General features: G+C 45.7%; 1 protein-coding gene across 2 annotated transcripts in view; it reads right to left on the bottom strand.

The window, feature by feature from the left end:
* CEP170B (centrosomal protein 170B) overlaps positions 1–18,994 on the bottom strand; it is a 55,192-nt gene that overhangs the window by 14,620 nt on the left and 21,578 nt on the right. Inside the window, exons 3-9 of one of the 2 annotated variants that reach the window (XM_054286704.1) lie at positions 11,207–11,308; positions 10,172–10,648; positions 7,871–7,933; positions 6,170–6,921; positions 3,989–4,174; positions 3,687–3,795; positions 456–2,240 (exon numbers count right to left, since the gene is read on the bottom strand). In XM_054286704.1, coding sequence (XP_054142679.1) covers positions 456–2,240; positions 3,687–3,795; positions 3,989–4,174; positions 6,170–6,921; positions 7,871–7,933; positions 10,172–10,648; positions 11,207–11,308 — 3,474 coding nt within the window. The remainder of the gene's footprint in view (positions 1–455; positions 2,241–3,686; positions 3,796–3,988; positions 4,175–6,169; positions 6,922–7,870; positions 7,934–10,171; positions 10,649–11,206; positions 11,309–18,994) is intronic. The other variant, XM_054286705.1, reaches the window with a different exon arrangement.

The raw sequence follows: 18,994 nt of genomic DNA, 5'->3' as shown, positions 1-18,994 counted from the left end.
TTTTTGTTCTTCAGTTTCAGATGCCTTCAAACCTGCCACCTTGGACATCAGCTGTCACCAACACCGTTATAGGCTCTCTAGGAGAAAACTTTGAATTTTACAAGTAAAAGAGCTCAGAATTTTTTGCAGCACTAGAAAGGCATTAAATTCTATCTTTAAAAAAAAATATGGCCAACTGTCAAATGGCAACTGGTTGTTCAAGAAACAAACCACTGGAGTACCTATTTGGAGTATTCTCACAGACATAACCACAATACCATCTCACTGAGTATAAGAGTGCTCTGCTGTCTCCAAATCCACATGAAATCTCAACATCTGCGCTGCTCATAAATGCAGACTTTTGTACTCACCAAGGCAGCACCTCTACTACTGCGATACTAATCGCCGACAACCACGTGCAGCCTGTAGGTCAGAAACAGGGGAAGAGGGGAGAAACATAAAGCAGGAGCACTTACAGGATGACGAGGAGGAATACTTGACACTGCTTGAACGAGTCCTGCTGAAAGGCTGCTTGGCAGAGGCAGCAGCTGCCGTTTTCCTGGCCGCAGCTCTCACCTCCGACACGCCTGTCTTGCGATAGGACTCGGCGCTGCGGCCCGAAAAGCCCGTCCTCGCCTGCGCCGTCTCCGAGTCACTGGGCACTGTGAATGATCCTGCCCGTTTCCTGGGCATGGCCAGGATGTCCAGCCGGGACAGCTTCTTCGTCTCTGTGGGCTGCTTGGTGCCCTGAGCAGTGGCATCAGAGTTGGAGGTTGCTTTGTCAGCATCCACACATTCGTTGTCCGAAGCATCTCCCAGCCGGGCGCGGCGCAGCTTTGAGGCCCTCGTGGGCCGGGGGGTGGATAAACTGTTGGACCGAGTGAGAACCTGCTGGATTTTCTGCACGTTCGAGGTCGTTTTGCTCTGGTCCTCCTTGGTGGGCTGAGTGAAAGGTTTCCTCCTGGGAACAGGCCGGGTTACCGAGTGCTCGTGGTCAGACACAACCGCATCTGGGACTGGCAGGTAGGGTGAGTTTGAACTTCTCTCGTCGTCTGTGAAGTCGAGTGACCCTCGAGTCCCAGCGCTCCGCTTCATCTGGAAGCGTTTGGCAGCCTCTGCTCGGTTGGGTGCCTCTGGTGCTTGTGTTTTCTGCTTCTCTGTCAGCCTGTCCCGAGCGCTGGGCTGCCCACACTGGTCCTGGATGGATGGTGTCGAGGAAGATTTCTCCTTCTGCAAGCTCACAACCGCTTTGCGTTTCGGGGCACTTGCTGGGACGTTTTTGCCGCTCACCAAGCTGACTGTGCTGGCTGTGTCTACATCTGAGTCCCCTGACAAGGAGTCCTCCAGCTGACCAGCAGTTTCTGACGACTCCAGCTGTTGGCTTTGACCAAGCAATTTGGCTTCCAGCGCTGCCAAGGCAGTTTCAGTGTCCTTAAGCAGAAGATGAGTGTCCTGACCAAAGTCCATACGAGTTGACCGAAGAGCCTCTAAATCTTTAAGCAGAGGGTGACTTGAAATATGTGGGAGTTTATTCTGAGGAACACCACTGCTTGATTTATCTTTGGTAAAACTTTCCTGTCTAACAAAAGATGCCGTTTCCTTTCCTGACATGTTTTCTTGATCTTGAGGAAGACTCTGATGAAGGGAAATGACAACTTTTCCAGCCGTGTTTACATAAGCACTGACATCTTTGACCGGTGGCTTTCCAGAAACTGGTGTGCCAGCACACTTGAAGGAAAACTCCGGATCCTTGCTGTCCTTGTCTGCTCGAGCATGGGATATACTCATGGAGAGCTTGGAGGGAACCTCTGCATCATTGCTGTCATCACCAATGTAGAAGGAAGTAGAAACTGGCTCACTCACAGCTCTCACGTGAGAGATCCGGGTGGCTCCTGGCTGCCGACTCTCTGATCTATTGTCTTCCCTCATCTGCTCTAGCATTTTGCTGTTCTCTTTGTATTTCTTGCCTTTTTCCATGCTGAAGCCATCGTCAGATCTGCTGGCATCACTGAGGCTATCCGGATCCAGGTCCTCCTGGATGAAGAGGTGGCTGCTGGAATCGCCACAGGCTTCCACGCAGCCATCCTTCACGATGGTTCTCTTGGTAACCTCTGAATAGGACTCCTGGCACACCAGGACTGCGGGAGTGGGGCTGTCTGATTTATCACTTGGAGGGAGCTGGGGAAGAAGGCGCCTTGTTCTCGAGGGCACAGAGTTTTCTGGTTCTCCAGGTTTTGGGAGCACCCCACTTTCTGAAGAGACTTAAGAGGAAAAGAATCAATTAGTGTAAAACCGTGCCATTTATTTGTTTCTTTGTTTAGGAAGAGATTGATCCTATAAAGCGCAAGTCCACAAAAGCACTCACAAGGTGTGCTTAGAACTAAGGTTTTATGTAATCTGAACATCAGCAGGGCCTGGTTGGTATCTGCTCTCTCAGGTTTATCAATACAGACATTAAACTTGATTCCTTTGCTGAATCACACTGCTCAACACCTTCCCTTCTCAAGGTAGTATGTCAGATTCATTCTCCCATAATACACCCCTCAGTACAAGCACTATGGAGTATAATGACATCGCTGGCATCTAGCATCAATCAGGCCACAGGAATGAGATGAAAAGCCATCAGACATCAGTGATGCAGTGTTTTAAGTGCCATTCAAAACAACATTGCCCATTTGACTAAATAGACTGTGTTTTTCACAGTACAAGTTCTCCTACACTCATATCCCAGAGCAAAGTCCCAGGAGAAAGACTCTGTGATAATCAAGAGGCTCTGAATTAGAGCTCCCTGCCCCAGCTTGTGTGGGCTTATCAGCAGCAACACTAACACTCCACAGAAAGAGTGTTCCTATTTCTCCCATGCTTCTGGCCAGGCCTCCATATCTGATAACACCTTTAAATACCAGGATCACTGGTTATTTGGCTATGGTAATATTACAAGTCCTCCAGGAGTTAGGTATCCTACATGGTGTGAAAACAGTAGCAATGATCTCTGAAACAAAGATTCCTTCTAATCTTTAGTTCCTTCTGATCTTTTAGCTGTCGATGGCAAGAAGGTATGACAAGTAATAACAAGCAAAAAAAAAAGTTGAAAACATTTGCAAAAGCCAACAAAGTGCTTTTCTCCTTTTCTCACACACCAAGAGAACCACAGGGTCTGTAAGGTGTCTTCCAAGTTAGGAAGCTGGAGGTTACCAGACTCCCATCGTTTCTCCCCCACCACATCTAGTTTTCTATGCTGATCTCCACCCTTTAAACTGGCCACTCAACAGCAAATCCCAGAACAGCCTGAATTCTCAGCACAGCCAGACACAGCAGAAGCATCCAAAAATATGCAAGTCAGGAACTAACTCCAAGGCTATGCGCAAAGGGTTCTCATCTGGCATCATATGGCAGTCTAAGGAATCACAGCTTGGGGCTGGTTAACACCCAAAGCCCTTACAAGCTTTCTCCTTCTCAGGTTCCCCCTAGTCATGTCAAACCTAACATTTAAGAACCTCTTGAATAACTCCAAAATGCAAAGCAGAGGCTCTCTCTATCTTCAGTCCACTGGGAACTACTCACTCTGTGCTTCTCATCTCCAACCACTGCAGCAAAAACAGAAAACAAGCTACAGCCAGATGCAGAGATGCCCTTAATTTCTGCTTTTCCGATCATCCTGGTTTAGATTCAGATACCCTCAAACCACAGTGCTGGATGAGACTTACCTACACTTCCATCACCCGGCCCAGAGGCAAATCCAGAGTCAGAGTAACTGTCCGCAAGGCTCGCCCACCTTGACACCCACTTCTGACTCCCCTGAGCTGCTGCAGACATCTACAACAAGGTGGGGAAAATGAGGTCAGAAGGAGGGTTTGGACACAAAATCCCAGCCACAAAATCTCTCCTCTCTCACGGAATCACTCGGTCTGTTTAAAATAGAAATCAAGCTACACATCACATTTACATGCAGACAGAAAACCCATCTACACCTCCACCATTCCAGGAAATCCACCTGGACTGCTCATACCTGTGCCTCAGCCTGAGACCCATTCACAACTTTTGAGGAAAGAGCCTGGAGCAAGGGTGACTTCTGACTAGTGCCATTTTCACTGATTAGATGCTGAGAACTGGCGTCATCTTTTTCACCTTTAATTACTGGTCTAAAGGTTGAAGAGATTCTGGAAAATTCAGGCGATTCAAGAACGCCAAAAACCTGAAAAGATGTTTGCATGGGATTATTAAAATGCAAGGAAACAGAAAAACATTAGCCAAAATCTATGAAAATCTGTGAAACATTAGTCACACACAAACTATGATGCCAAGGGGCCAGAAACACTTGCCAATGCTTCCATGCAAACTATGTAAATTATTTTCTTCTGCACTCCATAGCAGCAGCTTTAAATATACATAATCATAGAATTCCACTCACACCCACCTTTCCTCTCTCCCTCATTATTTAGAGGTGCTGTGTTTAACAGCAGTAACTTTCACTGAAAAGGAGTCCCTTTTCAGCCCAGAGAAATTTAGGATGAGTGTTGGAAAAGCTATTTACCAGCCCATTCATGAAGATTTAGTCAGAGAAAATGGGAAAGCTCCATCCCCAGTGCCTTTCACAGACTGTAGCTGTGAGTGGGCTGAGCAAAGCAGCCCTGCACTGCCACATGATGCACCTCTGAGATGGGTGAATGTTTGAGCTCCTTGCACAGATTCCTCCTGAAGATAAGCAGGCCTTCTATGGGGGGTGATGAAGACTCATGCCTCAGAAGGGCTTGTTCCTCTCACTTGACTGCAAGAAGAGAAGGACACCACCACAGAGGGTGTCGTGGCTGCACGGAGACGGCCATAAAGATCTCCACTCTCACTGCTGTTAAAAAAATGTGCTTGCAATGGTGGAGGAACAAAGAACAGAAACACCTTAGAACCTAGTCCAGAATTCATGTTCTTTCTTCCTGGACAGAAGCACTGAGGTTCAGTTATCAGCTGTTTCACAAGTGGCAGGCCTGCACTGCACCAAGTCTATGGCGCAGCTGGCCCAGAAGCTGGCCAGTTTGTCTGCCAGTTACATGGCTGCCAAGACTACTCCCCAGAAACACTTGTATTTCTGTGGCATTTTCCCTAATATTCCCCACCAGAACAATTAGTCATCTATTGTCAGGACTAGGACCTTGTTGTGACCTAAATGCCATGCCCTGAAAGCTTCCGATCACATTTCAAACAAGATGGAAGGAACAAATGTAATCAAAAACAAAAGAGAGAAGCTAGATCCAGGCTCATAAACACTGTATACAAAGCTCTAAAGCCAGGTTCAATTAAGGCTTCCTTTAAACCTTGCCATCCTCCTGACTACATTTCACTAGATCTTCCTAACAACCTGCCAGTTTTGTTTTCATAATAGACCACAGATGAGAGTTAAACCTGAAAATCAGCCAAACTTTCGTTTGCCCTGCGGTTGGTTAGTTGGGTGGGTTCTTCTTAAGCCTTCCTCATCTGTGGAGTTTATTTTTTATGCAATCATTCACACTGCAAAATCCAAACAAGTACAGATCCATCTGGGATTGCCTGTGCCCTAGATCACACCCTTTGCTATCTCAGCCAGCTGCTGCTTGCCCTGACAGCAAACACTGCCTTTCTAATCAGGCACAGCCAAATACAGAAACATCTGCCACTAAGGCTTGTAAGCACCAGCCCTTGGCATTTCCTGTGGCCTACCATGGGATGATGCATCAGTCATGGGCTGCAGCTCCCACTTTATAACAGTGGGCAGGAGGTGATGCAATGCCAAGGCAGAGGCTTGGGAGCAGTCCTAGAGAGCAGAGCTGCTCCCAACCACAGCTGTCAGCAGGATCAGCCTGATCTTTATTCAGGTGTTGCCTTTCCTCTAAACAGATGGCAAACCCACTCTTTCCCTTTTGCTTCCAAATTCCATTTTTTAAGCAAGCAGCTCTCTGCCGTGGGCATATTTTCCCTTCTTTTACTCTGCAGTTTTTTGTTTGTTTGTAATTTTGTTGTTTTGATGGGATTTCTTAAAGACAGGCATCACTGTTCATTGAGGCCTATCCTTAGCACACATCACCCAGGATGATTTTTCTACCCCTAACTATAATGCCCTGCTGCACTCAATTGCATCCCTTCATGGCAACAGTTAATTTAAGCCCTCCAAGCCTTCAGCCCTCAGCTCACTGGCCAAGCACAGAAAAGCAGCATTTACCTGATCTATCATTTTTCGGGCTTCCTCCACCTCTTTGTCCTGCGACTCTGTCTCAATGGTGTACGTGCCCGTCTCACTTACACTGTCCTCCTCATCATTCCTCCTGCCCTGGGCAGACTTCACCTCTGGAGGTGGAGCAGAGGCAGGCTCTGGTTCTGAGGATATAACCACACGTGGAGCTGTGGGCATGGGCACAGGGGCTGCTTTCTCGGCATTTGGCTTCCCAGACTGAGCAGTCTCACGCAAGTACTCAGCCATAAAATCCTGAGCCATTTTCGACTTCCTCCCAACGCTCCCATAACTTTTGACTCTGGGAGCAGAGGAGGACGAAGAGCTCATCCGATCCTCCGTCTTGTCCCTCTTGAAGGAGCTGGCTCTTTGGGTCCCGCAGGAGCTGTTGCTGGCTTTGCCTGCCTGGGCCGTGAGGTGGGACGGCAGCGCTGAATTTCCCGGCTTCTCCGCCGGCAGCGCGTTCTTGCGCTTTTCCACCTTGCTCTTCATGCCCGGATCCGTGTCGCTCTGGGATGAGTGGGCGCTGTGCGTGAAGGACTGGGAGCGCTTCTTGCGCGGCGTGTCCTCAAAGAACTCGATGACGAAGGCCTGCTTGTTGTGCAGCATCTCGTGGGGGTCGCGCCTCATCTGGCGCTGCAGCCTCGTCTGCTCCGCGGGACGCTCCCCGCCCGCCGCCGGCGCCTCCTTCTCTGCCTTGGGGTCTTCGGTGTCGCTCTGCGTCCCGTCCTCGTGCCTGTTGCCTGGAAACAAGGTATGTGGATTTGACCTTCGTACTCTCAGAGGTTGTGGGCCTGTCATAACCTCCCAGATGAAATTTATAATTGCAGTTACAAGGAAAGCATTCTGTAAGATTAAAAAACTCCAAAGACATCTGTGTGGTACAGGGATTACATCCCCAGCACAAGAAATTAAGAGAAGGCAGCTCTCTCCTGACCCCACTTTTCACCACTGGTTGGATACCAAGTTAATTATTTATTTTTAAAGAATTCAATAAGTACTTTCAGCCTTATTTTTATTTTTATTTAAAAAGAATTCCAGAAGCACTTTCAACCTCATGGATTTCTGATTTTTTTCTGATTCTGGTGGTGATTTGTTTACATACCTAACGTTTTGTTTCTTTACTTTTTCAATTCAAATAAAAATGATGAGATTATTTTGCCATTCTATCCAATTACTGTAGTCCAAGACCACCTCACTGGGTTTTCTCTTTTACAGAGCAGAAATATCTCTGCAGGATCAGGAAATAAAACCCTCACAGTGCATACCATGAAACCAAATCCCCACGATGAAAGACCAGACAGATCACTGCATTACAAGTACATGCATCTCTGAGCACCCAAGTCACCCTCTTCTACAAGGGGAGATAAAACAGAAGCTAACAGAAAAGTGGATTTGCAGGATTCTTTACTCTTCTTGGAGATTTAAGAATCACACCATGACACCCCCATGAGTTACACCATCCTATCAGCAGCCAAGCAAAGGTTAAATCATTAGTTAAGAGCTCACTAAGCTTAAACTAAGTTTATAAATATTTTCATTTATGTTAGCAACAACCATCTTTACAACTGTCTCTATGTATCAGTGCCTGCCTGTCTCTCAGCACCTTAGCTCAGGACTCTCAGAAAGTAAGCTGAAGTAAAACAAAAAGTCAAAAATAAAAAAAAAGTTAAAAGTAAAACAAAAACAAACCTTTTTTTGGAGAAGGAAACAGGTGTGAAGGCACACAACACGATTCAGTCAACGACCAGGAACCTGTCATCGGGAGAACGGGGAAAGAGGTCTCTGCGCTCTAGACTGTAATATGTAGCAAGATATACTGGCTAAAACACCACGTGTTTGAAGGAAAACTGCTCAAACCAACTTGGCAAGTTCTCCAGACTCACGGGTGAAGACCATTTATTACATCAAGTTAACTGCAAAAGATTAGAATTTAATGCAAGGTCCATTCAACCCAGGAGTCAATTCTATGAAGAGTTTGCTAATACACTGATGAAGAAAGCCAGCAAACTTTGCATTGTGCCCTGAGGGCTGATAAGCTTCACCCTTGGAAGGGAAAGTTCTTAAATTAAAGGTCTTGACTAAGAGCTCTGACGGATGCAAAACGGTGAGGACACAAGGAAAACATGCACCATGCTCACAGATGCCCCAGCAGAACATCATGCACATCCCCTCAAGCTGCTAAGACCTGAACACCCTGTAGTCTTGATACTGGACTTTACATTCACCACATTGTTGCTGGAAGTGAATGAATGCTACTTAGATAGCCCCAATGGAGGGCATTTCTGATCCTGGAGACCCAAATCTGGTAGGCAGCCAGCAGCAGCCTCCAAGACACCTTCAACATTAGCCCTGCCAGAAGAACACGTTGCACAGCTATCGTAGATAAATGACACCTGCCAAAGCAGGAGGATCAACTCCTCAGGCCATCAGCACTCCATGTTTTAATCAAATGTCCAGTGTTGATTTCTTTATATGCAAATTGCACCCTGAATTACCTCAGCTTCTTTCCACGTCTTATGGACTGCACAGAGGCAAATGCAGCCAGTCTCTAGTGCTCCTGTGCATCACAACAGCAACAGCTGCCCAGCTCTCAAGTTTTCGCCAAGAGGAAGAGCAAAACCACTGAAGCACATTTCTATCCCTGACAATGTTCTCCAGTAAGTCAACAAAAATCAGTATGACAACAACATAAAAAATCCCAGCACAAACCCTTTCATCACACAGTCACAGTACACTGAAAATAAGACCCTAAATAACGAAACAGGGCACCTCAATGCTGTCCCTTATTGGGAAGAACTAGAACCAAGCAATGGCCAACAAAGTAGTTCAATTTCTATGCCATGTGAAACCCTATAGCTGAATAGAAGACCTTTATGATCCTACAGGGTTCCCAAAAATATGCACCAAAACCAGCAATTTGGAGGTGCAATACATAAAACTCTTCATATTATGATGAGTTTTCGGTTTTTTTTTTGCAAGAAGGTCAAAGCAAATATTCCTTCAAGAGAAAACAAGGCATAGCTCTTATTTAAGTAGGAACTCAAGCACAAGTAGGTCTGGTAGCCTTCAATTTGACTTCATCAGCTCAAGCTGCAGTTCAAAACAATAGCTCTTCCAGAGGCAAGGCAGTGAGAATGCAGGAATCAATGGTCTCCTCCAAGCTGTTCAGTGGATGGCCCAAGAGAGACACCCAAGCAACCATAAATCTTGCAGAATGTATTCCAAGCTGCATCAGAATCATGTAAGTCCCACAAGCTGCTCTAAGAACTGAGCTCCAAACTTCACTTCAGATCTTTGAAAATCCCCCAAGAATTCCTCACAAGTGAGACACTTAACAAGACAGAGGTTCACTAAATCTGACGTTTTTGAGCAGAGCAGGATTTCAGAAAAGCTTTGGGTTAGAAGAAACCTTTTCCTACAAGCACAACAATTTCCTCTACTAGGGATCAGTGTATCTCAACTCTGCCAGTATTGTCTCTGTCAGCACTTTCTGTCATCCAACCAACTGGCTCTGACCGTTACCAGATGATCACACTTAAGGCAGCAGGATAATAATGCTCAGACTCCTGTGGACTACAGTTAAAAAGAAAAGCCATTCCATCAGCTAGGAGTAGCCAAGAGAACCAAATTCACTGAAATATCTGTGTTTATCAGCCTGTCTGACCATATGGAAATTATTTTGGACATTTAAAAACCAAAATCTTTTTTTCAACCAATTACTGCTGAGCTGGCATTATAGATGCAGAGGAGTCACATTAGTGTCCCCAAGCCAACATCACACATGACTTCAGGCCCAGGTGAAGAGCATGCTGGATGCATTCAAAATATCAACAGTCATTAAAGTAATATTCTTCATCTTGCAAATTTGGACCAGAGATAATTAAGTCCAGTTCTCCCTGACAGGAGAATGGTTTTCATATTTTATTATGAAAGGCTGCATTTTGCATGGCCAACAGAGAGCTATGTCCACATGACAAGACAGTTACTCACCTTTGAGCGTCCTTACATGAATTGGCAGGTCACTCTTGGTACTGTAAACATCATCTCCTGCAGACTGCCTTCTCATCAGGCTTGGGTCATTCTGGACAAGCCAGTCAGCCACTTTGCTCTCTGCCGACATCATTTCTGTGTGAGCTGGCTCCTTACTGTAGGGTCTTCTCTGTCTAAGTGAAAATTTTGTTACATGGTCTTTTATCTTTATTTTACCAGGTGTACCATCATCAAATTCAATGGTGAAAGAGGCATGACTCTGTACCACAGGGGCTACCACAGCATCAACATCTTTTGTTGGGATCTCATGGACCTGTGTTTCTGGAGATTTTGATGGCTGCTGAAATTCTTTAGTTGGAATCTCAAAATAACTTGGCTCTCTCCGGAAAGCAAACACAGATTGTTCTTGGGCATCTCTATAGGTAGAAATATTCCCATTCATTTCCTCTTCATGTTGGGTTACCTCTTTTGATCTCTCTACAAAAGTGGGGGAAAAAAAGGATAAAATAGCATTTTTTCAGTACTATTTAATTCACTTGTTTCAACTTCTTGGAAGGGCTACTAATTACAACCCCTTTCTGCTAGAGATTAGATACACTGTGTGTGCATTGAAATAAAACAGTTCTTTGTGCAGTAGAGCACATGCTTGATGGAAACATCAGGTTTACTGCACAAGTGAAAACAAGATGCCTCTTCCATACACACAGATTGACAACAGGAGTGTTAAGACCAAATGGCTCCCAAGGATGATGAGGTGAGAAACAGATACAGGTACACAACTAACTAAAAAAAACTTAGTGATTTACTCCACAACTGCTGTTTCTAATGGTCAAATGTTTCAGGGAAAACATATTAATTCCCCCTTATTCCAGTTTCAGCTGCAGCAACCTACACACAGAAATGTGCAAATACAAGCACAAAAAAAGAAGTAGTAATTACAAGTCTTGAAAGAGGACGGCTTCAAACAGTAAATATCAAAAGCGTGCCAAAATTTTGTGTCCCGTATCTTCTCCCACCCCACCTCACCTCCATTACCTGAGTAATGCTCCTCTTGCCTTCTCTCCTCCTTGTTGTTTGCATCATCTTCCCCCCACCAGGAGGGCTGCCCATAGAGAGGGGTGCGGTAAGTATTCGTTTCTAGGAAGAGGATAAGCAAATATTTTAACACAGACAATACTAACTTACCGGTTCAACTGCACAGCAAAAGGGAGAAAACAGCAGGGCCAGATGAGACCATGAACCTGCTACACCACAGCTGTAACAACAGCAAATTATACATAAAAATATGTTCAGGCTTTTCTTCGTTTCACCCTTTTTCCTTTTTACATTCTATTGCAAGATACTAACTTCACCTCCTTTCATTGTCTTTCATAGCTGTGTTTCCCAGATACTGACTTTTGTCCCTTTCTTGCCTTACTATACACAATAAGTAGAAGATTTTTGGCAGGACAGACTACAAAACACTAACCACAAAACTGTCTTCAACTCACCTGCAACTCAGGTGAAAATCTTTTTTCCTCACCTTCATTGGGAAGACTTTAGCTCTACCCTTTTTGGTCCCACATTCTTCGATGTGTCCAGGCTAGGTATATTTTGCACTATTTACCACTCCCACTGTAAGTGACACACATTCCACAACAGGAAATTTTTGAAGCATTACAAACTTAGGAAAAATAGTAAAACCATCTCCTAACACTTTCATAAAGAAGTAGTAAAGTCTTGCTCTCTACAGCTTATTTATTGTAAACCAAATGAGTTGCTTTGCATTGTCATTGTAGGACAGAGGTTTTTCTCATGGAGAATTTCCTCTAGAAGAGCCAGGATTACATTATTTCTCTGTTCAGTGAGCACTCACTGCAAGATCAGGGCTTCACTGCAACAACTGGCACCCACTCAGTGGAGCTGATCCACTGCTCCTCATTCTGCATCCCACAAAACAAGGCTGTGTTATGGCAGTGCCTTGGGCTGCTGCTGTTTATGCAACAAACAAAAAGAATACACCCAATTTGCCTGTGGTACAGTTAATACTACAGTTTTTTCATAGTTCAAGAGAAGCAAATAAAATAGCTTTTGTTCTTTCATCTAGAGGGGATAGAAACACCAGGATAGGTCAGGGGCTGAGGTTAAGATCCAGCTTTGTTAGGCTGTTTCTGCCTCTGCTCACAGCAGCTGTAGCTGGTCACGTCTTGAAACCCTGGCTCCAGCTCCAGAGCCTTAGCTGGGCTTCTACTGCCAGCTGCTGCTCAGCTTGTGGCTTTCAAGCCACACACTGCTCTGTGCAAAGCAGCTCTCAAACAGCCCTGCAATTTTGCACTCTCTGATTTAGTAGGGACATGACAGAAAGCAGTTGTTTGCATAAGGGAAGTCAGGGGAGGAAGGGGAATTAAATAACTCAAATTTAAAAAGCAGCCTGATTTTATGCTGTTGTTTCTAAAGCTACACAGATCCAGTGGCCACTTCAGATATTTCTGTCCTAGGATCATTCCAGATATATAAGCTCATACACTGACAGTCCACAGGCAAAAATTTTGCTTTACAGATGCAGCCCACAGGCCCTTTTCTAGAGATGTTCTTCGTGTTTCAAAGATAACCACACAGCCTCCCTTCTCACTGAGGATCAAAAGAGGCTGAAAGTATTGCTCTCCTCCCTGCCTAGAGTGCATGGAAGATAAACCATGCTGCTATTACGTGGGTGGCCTTTGAAAGTTCAAAGGAGGAAGCATTTCTCACCATGATAAATTGGAATTGCCAAGCAATGTGTTTCATAACTGATGGGTAAACCACTCATGGCAGGGGGGGAAAAAATAATAAAAAACCTATCCACAAGGTTGTCAGTGAACCCTACTCCAGTGCAGGGTTTGGTTTCTCCTAGGCTCAGAGCTGCTGTCACACAGCCCAGCAGAAACCTACCATCCTCTTTTCATGCTCTAACTTGCCCACTAGACCCCACCCCACCCATGCAGATCTGTTCCACCAGTGTCAGGCACTTTGGGCACAGCATGGATTATTACCCTGTGGCCTGCAGTACAGACCTTAGGGTTGATGGCCAAGAGGCAGCTATCTGGGGGAAGCCCGGGGAGGGAGATCAGCACTTTAACATAAATCCATTAGCAAGAGCCACTGATGTCTGAGGTAATTTGTGCCTAAAGGGATCAACTACCCCATAGATGAAATGCAAAGACCACCTGCACTCCACTGCTGCACAAGCAGCACCTTTCCCAAGGATGGATGCTGTTACTGCTTGCATCTTGCAAGGAGTTGCAGCTCATTAACAGCTCATCTCTCCAGCACATCCCAGCCCCAAAGGGATTCCAAAGGCCCTCTAGTCCAGAAGATGCCAGTCATCTATTCCAAGACAATTGTGTGTCCAGAGGGGCAGAAGAGAGCTAAGAGAGCTCACACTCATCCTGCAGGACAGAAGTCTTCCCAGAAACTGCTCTAAGATCTGTGTCCCATCCGAATACAAACAGACCTTAAAAAAAAAAGCTCCTGCCTTTGCTGGCAAGCAACTTTTCTACTACAGGGAAAAGGCAGCCAGAGGAATAAGTCAGACTTTTGATCAGACCTCTTCTGTTGATGAGGAACTTTGGGATTACAACTGAAGCTGAAGGGAGAAAAGAAAGGATTTATAAAGAATGATGATCCAGTTCCTCTGCTGTCTCAAATTTCCCTGGGCCCTAATGAGTACTTGGAAATTGCCCTAACTGTCCCTCTGACAAAAGCTAGCACAAAGTCAAAACCCCAGCGCAGCTCTAGGAGCACCTAAAAAGAGTGTTCCAGGCTGGCCAGAGTGCACAGATCTGGGGCCCTCAGGTGGAAGATGCTGCACTGCACTCACTGCACAGCAGCAGAAGGTTCCTCATGCCCCATGACACAGAGCTCACATGGCACCACCTGAAATGCCTGTTACAGCATCTGTGACAAAGCTGCACTTCTGTGTGTGTGGCATTTCACTCCTTTCCCAACTTTGCCAATGAACAGGAACTTCATTTTAAAACTGCAAATAGCACAGGTGGAAAGCTGAGGAGTCAGTATCTTGCTATTCAGGGGCACTTTCAATATTTTAAGAGCAATTAATACTTCCCCTGAGCATTCATATTAATTTCCATTTTGAGTAACATTGTCAAGTGACACACTCAGTGTCATTCTTGGCTATTGCTGAAAACAGACAGATCCTGAACCAGAGTAAAATTTCTCTGACTTCAGAAGTGTTGTGGTTTAACCCCAGCCAGCAGCCAAGCTCCACACAGCCACTCACTCACTCTCCCATCAGTGGAATCAGGGAGAGAATCAGAAGGGTAAAAGGTAGAATAGTCATGGATTGAGATACAGAGTTTAGTAAGAAAAGCAAAAGCCATGCACAGAAGCAAAGCCAAACAAGGAGCTCCTTCACCACTTCCCATGGGCAGGCAGGTGCTCAGCCATCTCCAGGAAATCAGGACTCCATTACACATAACAGTGACTTGGGAAGACAAACATCACTCCAAACATCCCCTCCCACTTCCTCCTTCTTCTATACATTATATACTGAGCATGTGATATGATCTGGACTATCCCTGTGGTCCCTCTGGGTCACCTGTCCTGGCTGTGTCTCCTCCCAGGCAGCCCCAATCTCCTCTCCAGCATGGCAGCACAGAGAGCAGAAAGGGCCTTGGCTCTGTGTAAGCCCTGCTCAGCAATAACAAAAACATCTCTGTATTAACAACTCTGTGTTCTGCAAAAATCCAAAACACAGCTCCATACCAGGCACTGGGAAGAGAATTAACTCTACCCCAGCCAAAACCAGCACAAAGAGCTGCATGAATTTGCTGCCCTGCTCATGTCAGAAGCTTCTGTCCCTTCTAATTTGCCAGCACAACTGACACCTCTCCCAGCTCCAGCTCTAACACAACAATATTGTAGAAAAAGGGGAGGGGAGGGGGGAAAAGCATGAGGGGAAGGCAGATAAACAGATGGCTGTGACAGAAGTGGGCCAGGGAGCAGCTACACATGCAGTTGTGCCAGCGGCTTTGCTCCTCACCAGCTGGGATCCATTTTAGGTAGCAACCTCAACCTGGACCTGCAGCATCCAGAGCAGCATGTCTGCCTGTGTCCTGAGACATGCAAAGCACCCTGAAGCCACCTCCTGTCTGCTCTGTTTTAGCGTAAGATGGATGCTCTTGCAAGAGCAGAGAAACTCTGGGCTTGCTCAAGTCAGCAGTGAGGGGAGGAACACCAATGAAAATGAGCTGCTCAGTCATTTTAATGACATGAGACTTCCTCCAATTGATGGCAGCTCGTTACCACCTCTCTCCACTCCGTGCCAGGCTGCCCAGATGGTGCCAATTCATTTAGACATATTTCTTGGCTCATCAATTCAGGCAGGCAGCCCGAAAACCATCCTTTTAGATAACTGAATTGAGGTCAGCACAAGCATTCAGCCAGACAAATACTGAGCTACCAGCGATGCTGTAATGCAGGGAAGACCACTGACATACACGTGTTCTGCTCCTGGATTTCAGTCTTTGGGGCAGTCACTCAAAAGGAAAAATGAAGGCTGTTTTAGCACAGAACAAGGGAAGTCCATTTGCTTAACAGTCTGAAAAACTGTGGCCTGTTAAATTAATACAGAACTATTGATCATCTGAAGGAGAGGCACCAAAAGAGAGAATGAGACGTGCCAATACAAAGGGCGTATTTATGGAGAAGTGAATCACACAGAACACAAGGCCACAACCACAAATGCACTCCAGGTGATGAAAGGCAAAGGAGAAAGACTGTGTTAAAGCTGCTTTCCATCATCAAGCAGGAAGAAGAGCTTTCAAGACAAGCACACAGCTCCCACTAAACAGAGGGGTCTGATTTCCCTTGAAGGTGTCCCCTGTGGTCAGGACAGGACTGAGCACTGTGCTTTGCCTGAATCTTCACAAAACTTCACAATTATGAGAGAGACAGTCAGCAACAGCACATTTCTTTGCTCACAGAAGCACACACAGCTTTGAAGCTTGCTACTGCAAGTCATAACAAAAGCATGAGAAATCCAGCTTCCTTTAAGTCAAACTGTTTTTGATTCATTATTAATAACAATAATGTCCATCTCTAGAAGATGCAGAGTAGGTTTCTTACAGCAGAGGCCTTGGGGAAAAAAAAAAAAAGATGATCTAGCTACAGCATTTTAAAATTAATTCCTTACATCTCTGCTTTTTCACTCCTCTCCAAAATAGAGGATTCAGACCTAGCAGGAATAATCATTAAGCAGTTCTCTGACTCTTTGCTACACAATTTATTTCTTATGTGCATGGTTAATCTGGGCCCTGGTCTTTTCTATCTGCTGTGAACATACACAGATCCCAGGGACTTTCAAATCAGGCTGATGATCACAAATGTACTTGTATCACTTACATGGTCAAATCTTAAACATGCTGCAGTTACCACCACTCTAGTTCAGGCAAAAAAGCAGATCTAAACCATTCCCTTAAATTAAAGGCTAGGGCAGAGCTGTGTGTCTAAATAGCTACTGCCATGATCTCATGGGGAAAGCAGCCAAAGACCATGGAAACCACTTCACAGCTGGGCACAGCTCCCACTGCCTCCATCCATGCTGCCTGCTGACCTCAGCCCTGGACATCAGCAAGACTTTCAAGTTGTCCACTCTGCTGAGAGGACTTCACTAATGACATGGACGCTGACCTGGTGAGCAAACCTATTTCACAGCTAGGAGAAGCTCCTGCAATTGGTCCCACTCCTGCAAGTGATGATGCCCATTTCCCTGCAAGCAGCCTCCACCCCTGGAAACTCAGGCCTGCAGCAGTTATTCAAGGGTTAGTCATCAGATTCAGGATTATCCAGTCCCATCAGGCTGTGGCAGCTTTGAAAAAACAAAAAAATTAAGATCAGCCTAGGATTTAACCATGTGCTGAGAACAGAAGACCACAAAGCAGCTTATCTCATCAAGTACCTCAACTCAGGTAGCAACAGATGGGAATAGGGATTGTGACTGTCTTGAAATCTACTCAGTTCAAGGCTCTACCTGGCTTCCTGATAACTTAAGGCTTTAGACATGAGAGCTAATAGCTATTTTTAGCACTAACTAGCTGAGCTGTGGACACTTTTATTCATATCCATCTCCAAGCTATAGAATTAACCAAGCTCCTTGCTTCAAACATTTCACAGTCTGATGATTTTCTGCTTACAGGCAACATACACCCAAAACTGCAAGTTCAACAGCATAAAGACTGAACTGACTGTTTCCCATCCACTCCCCTGGATTTCTTTATCCTCGGCCCCTCACCTCCTCCCATTTCTAAGCAGCTCTAATTGTTCACATTGTTTTGCTAAACCTCTTCCCTGAAAGCTTGCATTCCCTCTGCCTCTTTTCCACCCGGGCCCTGGGAACCGATCCTTCTAAAGGCTTTTGTCAGCCCAGACCTTGCTTTAATTAGTCAATGCAAATTCCTAAATACCTACAGGCTTAGCAAAACAGCTCTTTCCCTAAAGCCTCTTTCTGCTGCCACTAAGCAAGCCCACTCCCCTTAAGAACACTACAACTCTTCTTTTCACTAATCATTTCAAACTGCTGCCAGTCCTCCCGGCAGCCGAGAGGAACAGTGCATGTGTGCAGCTGAGGACAAGGTGAATTAGTCACCTCGCAGATGAGAAAGGGATCCACTGATCATTCTGCTCACGTGACAGAGATGCTTTTGGGAGAGCCAGGGACTGATTTAATGCTCAGGCCCTTGTTTCCACAGGCTTCAGTCCAATCCAGCAAAATACTTCAAACAAAAAGTCCTGATTTCCTCGATAGTTCAGTGGGGTTAGCAGCATTTCACAGATTTTTTTAGCTCTGCCCATCAGTCCCACTGCACGTGACATACTTCAGTGCTGGTCCCCAGCAAGAACACAGAGCCTGTTTTGCCTCAGACCTCTGGTCTGTGCCCACTGAAGATGACAGAAACAAAATGCAGGTCTGCAAATCACAGGCCAGAAAAACGGGTCACCTTGCTGAAGAGTCACTCCACGTCCTGACTTTGAAGGTGTTCCAAATATCCACTGCTTATGCTATGTAGGTTAAAATCAATGAGAGTGTATTTTGGAAGGTGGCAAGAATAAAAAACTGAGTGTTCATGGAACCAGGCAGCAGCAAACACAAAGTGGTTCCAGTTACTGGCAAAGCTTTCCAAGAGCCTCCTGCCCCTTGAAAGGCAGTGGAGGGCTCTTCCCCCGGTGGGGTTCACCTCTTCTCACCCTCCCCAGTGTCACATCTAATCATCCACAATTCCATCCCTCTACATTCACACTTGTCAGGCTCAGTCCCAAACACAGCCACAGCCAAAGCAACACAAAGAAAGGTTTTCTGGTGCAGAAAATGGGAGTGCTCCCCCATACAGCTGGAGGCAGCAAGGAGACCAGGGAGGAACATTTCACTGTTTTAATGCACTGTGCCAACTTAGGGGGATTTTCAGAAGGACAATACATGGGAGATGATGGTCAGTCAGCCCATTCCAATTAGTTATCATGAAGCCTTAACAGATCTACCCAAAGTTGTACACTTTTCTAGAAAGCTGCCATACCTGTCTCTAGGCAAACTCACCCAAGATGTTTACCTCACTCTTTTGCTTGCCATCCCCTTCCCTCCATTCTCCTCTCTGATTCTTTCTCCAACAGAGTGGGCAACTCCCCCTGCTAAACCCTAAAGCCTTCCAATTGCTCTGCCATCCTGAAGTGACAAAACCACCACTGGTGGTCATGTCACCAGTATGCTTCAGAACCACATTTGCTCCTCCCATGCACCAGCAAGCTCCAGAAAACCATGAACTGATTACCTGACCAGAACTGGGCCAAGAG

Source organism: Melozone crissalis, unplaced genomic scaffold, assembly GCF_028551555.1.
Source record: "Melozone crissalis strain CALT ecotype California unplaced genomic scaffold, PUWL_Pcris_2 ptg000056l_1, whole genome shotgun sequence".
NCBI lineage: Eukaryota > Metazoa > Chordata > Aves > Passeriformes > Passerellidae > Melozone > Melozone crissalis.
This window is presented reverse-complemented; position numbering and strand designations above follow the sequence as displayed.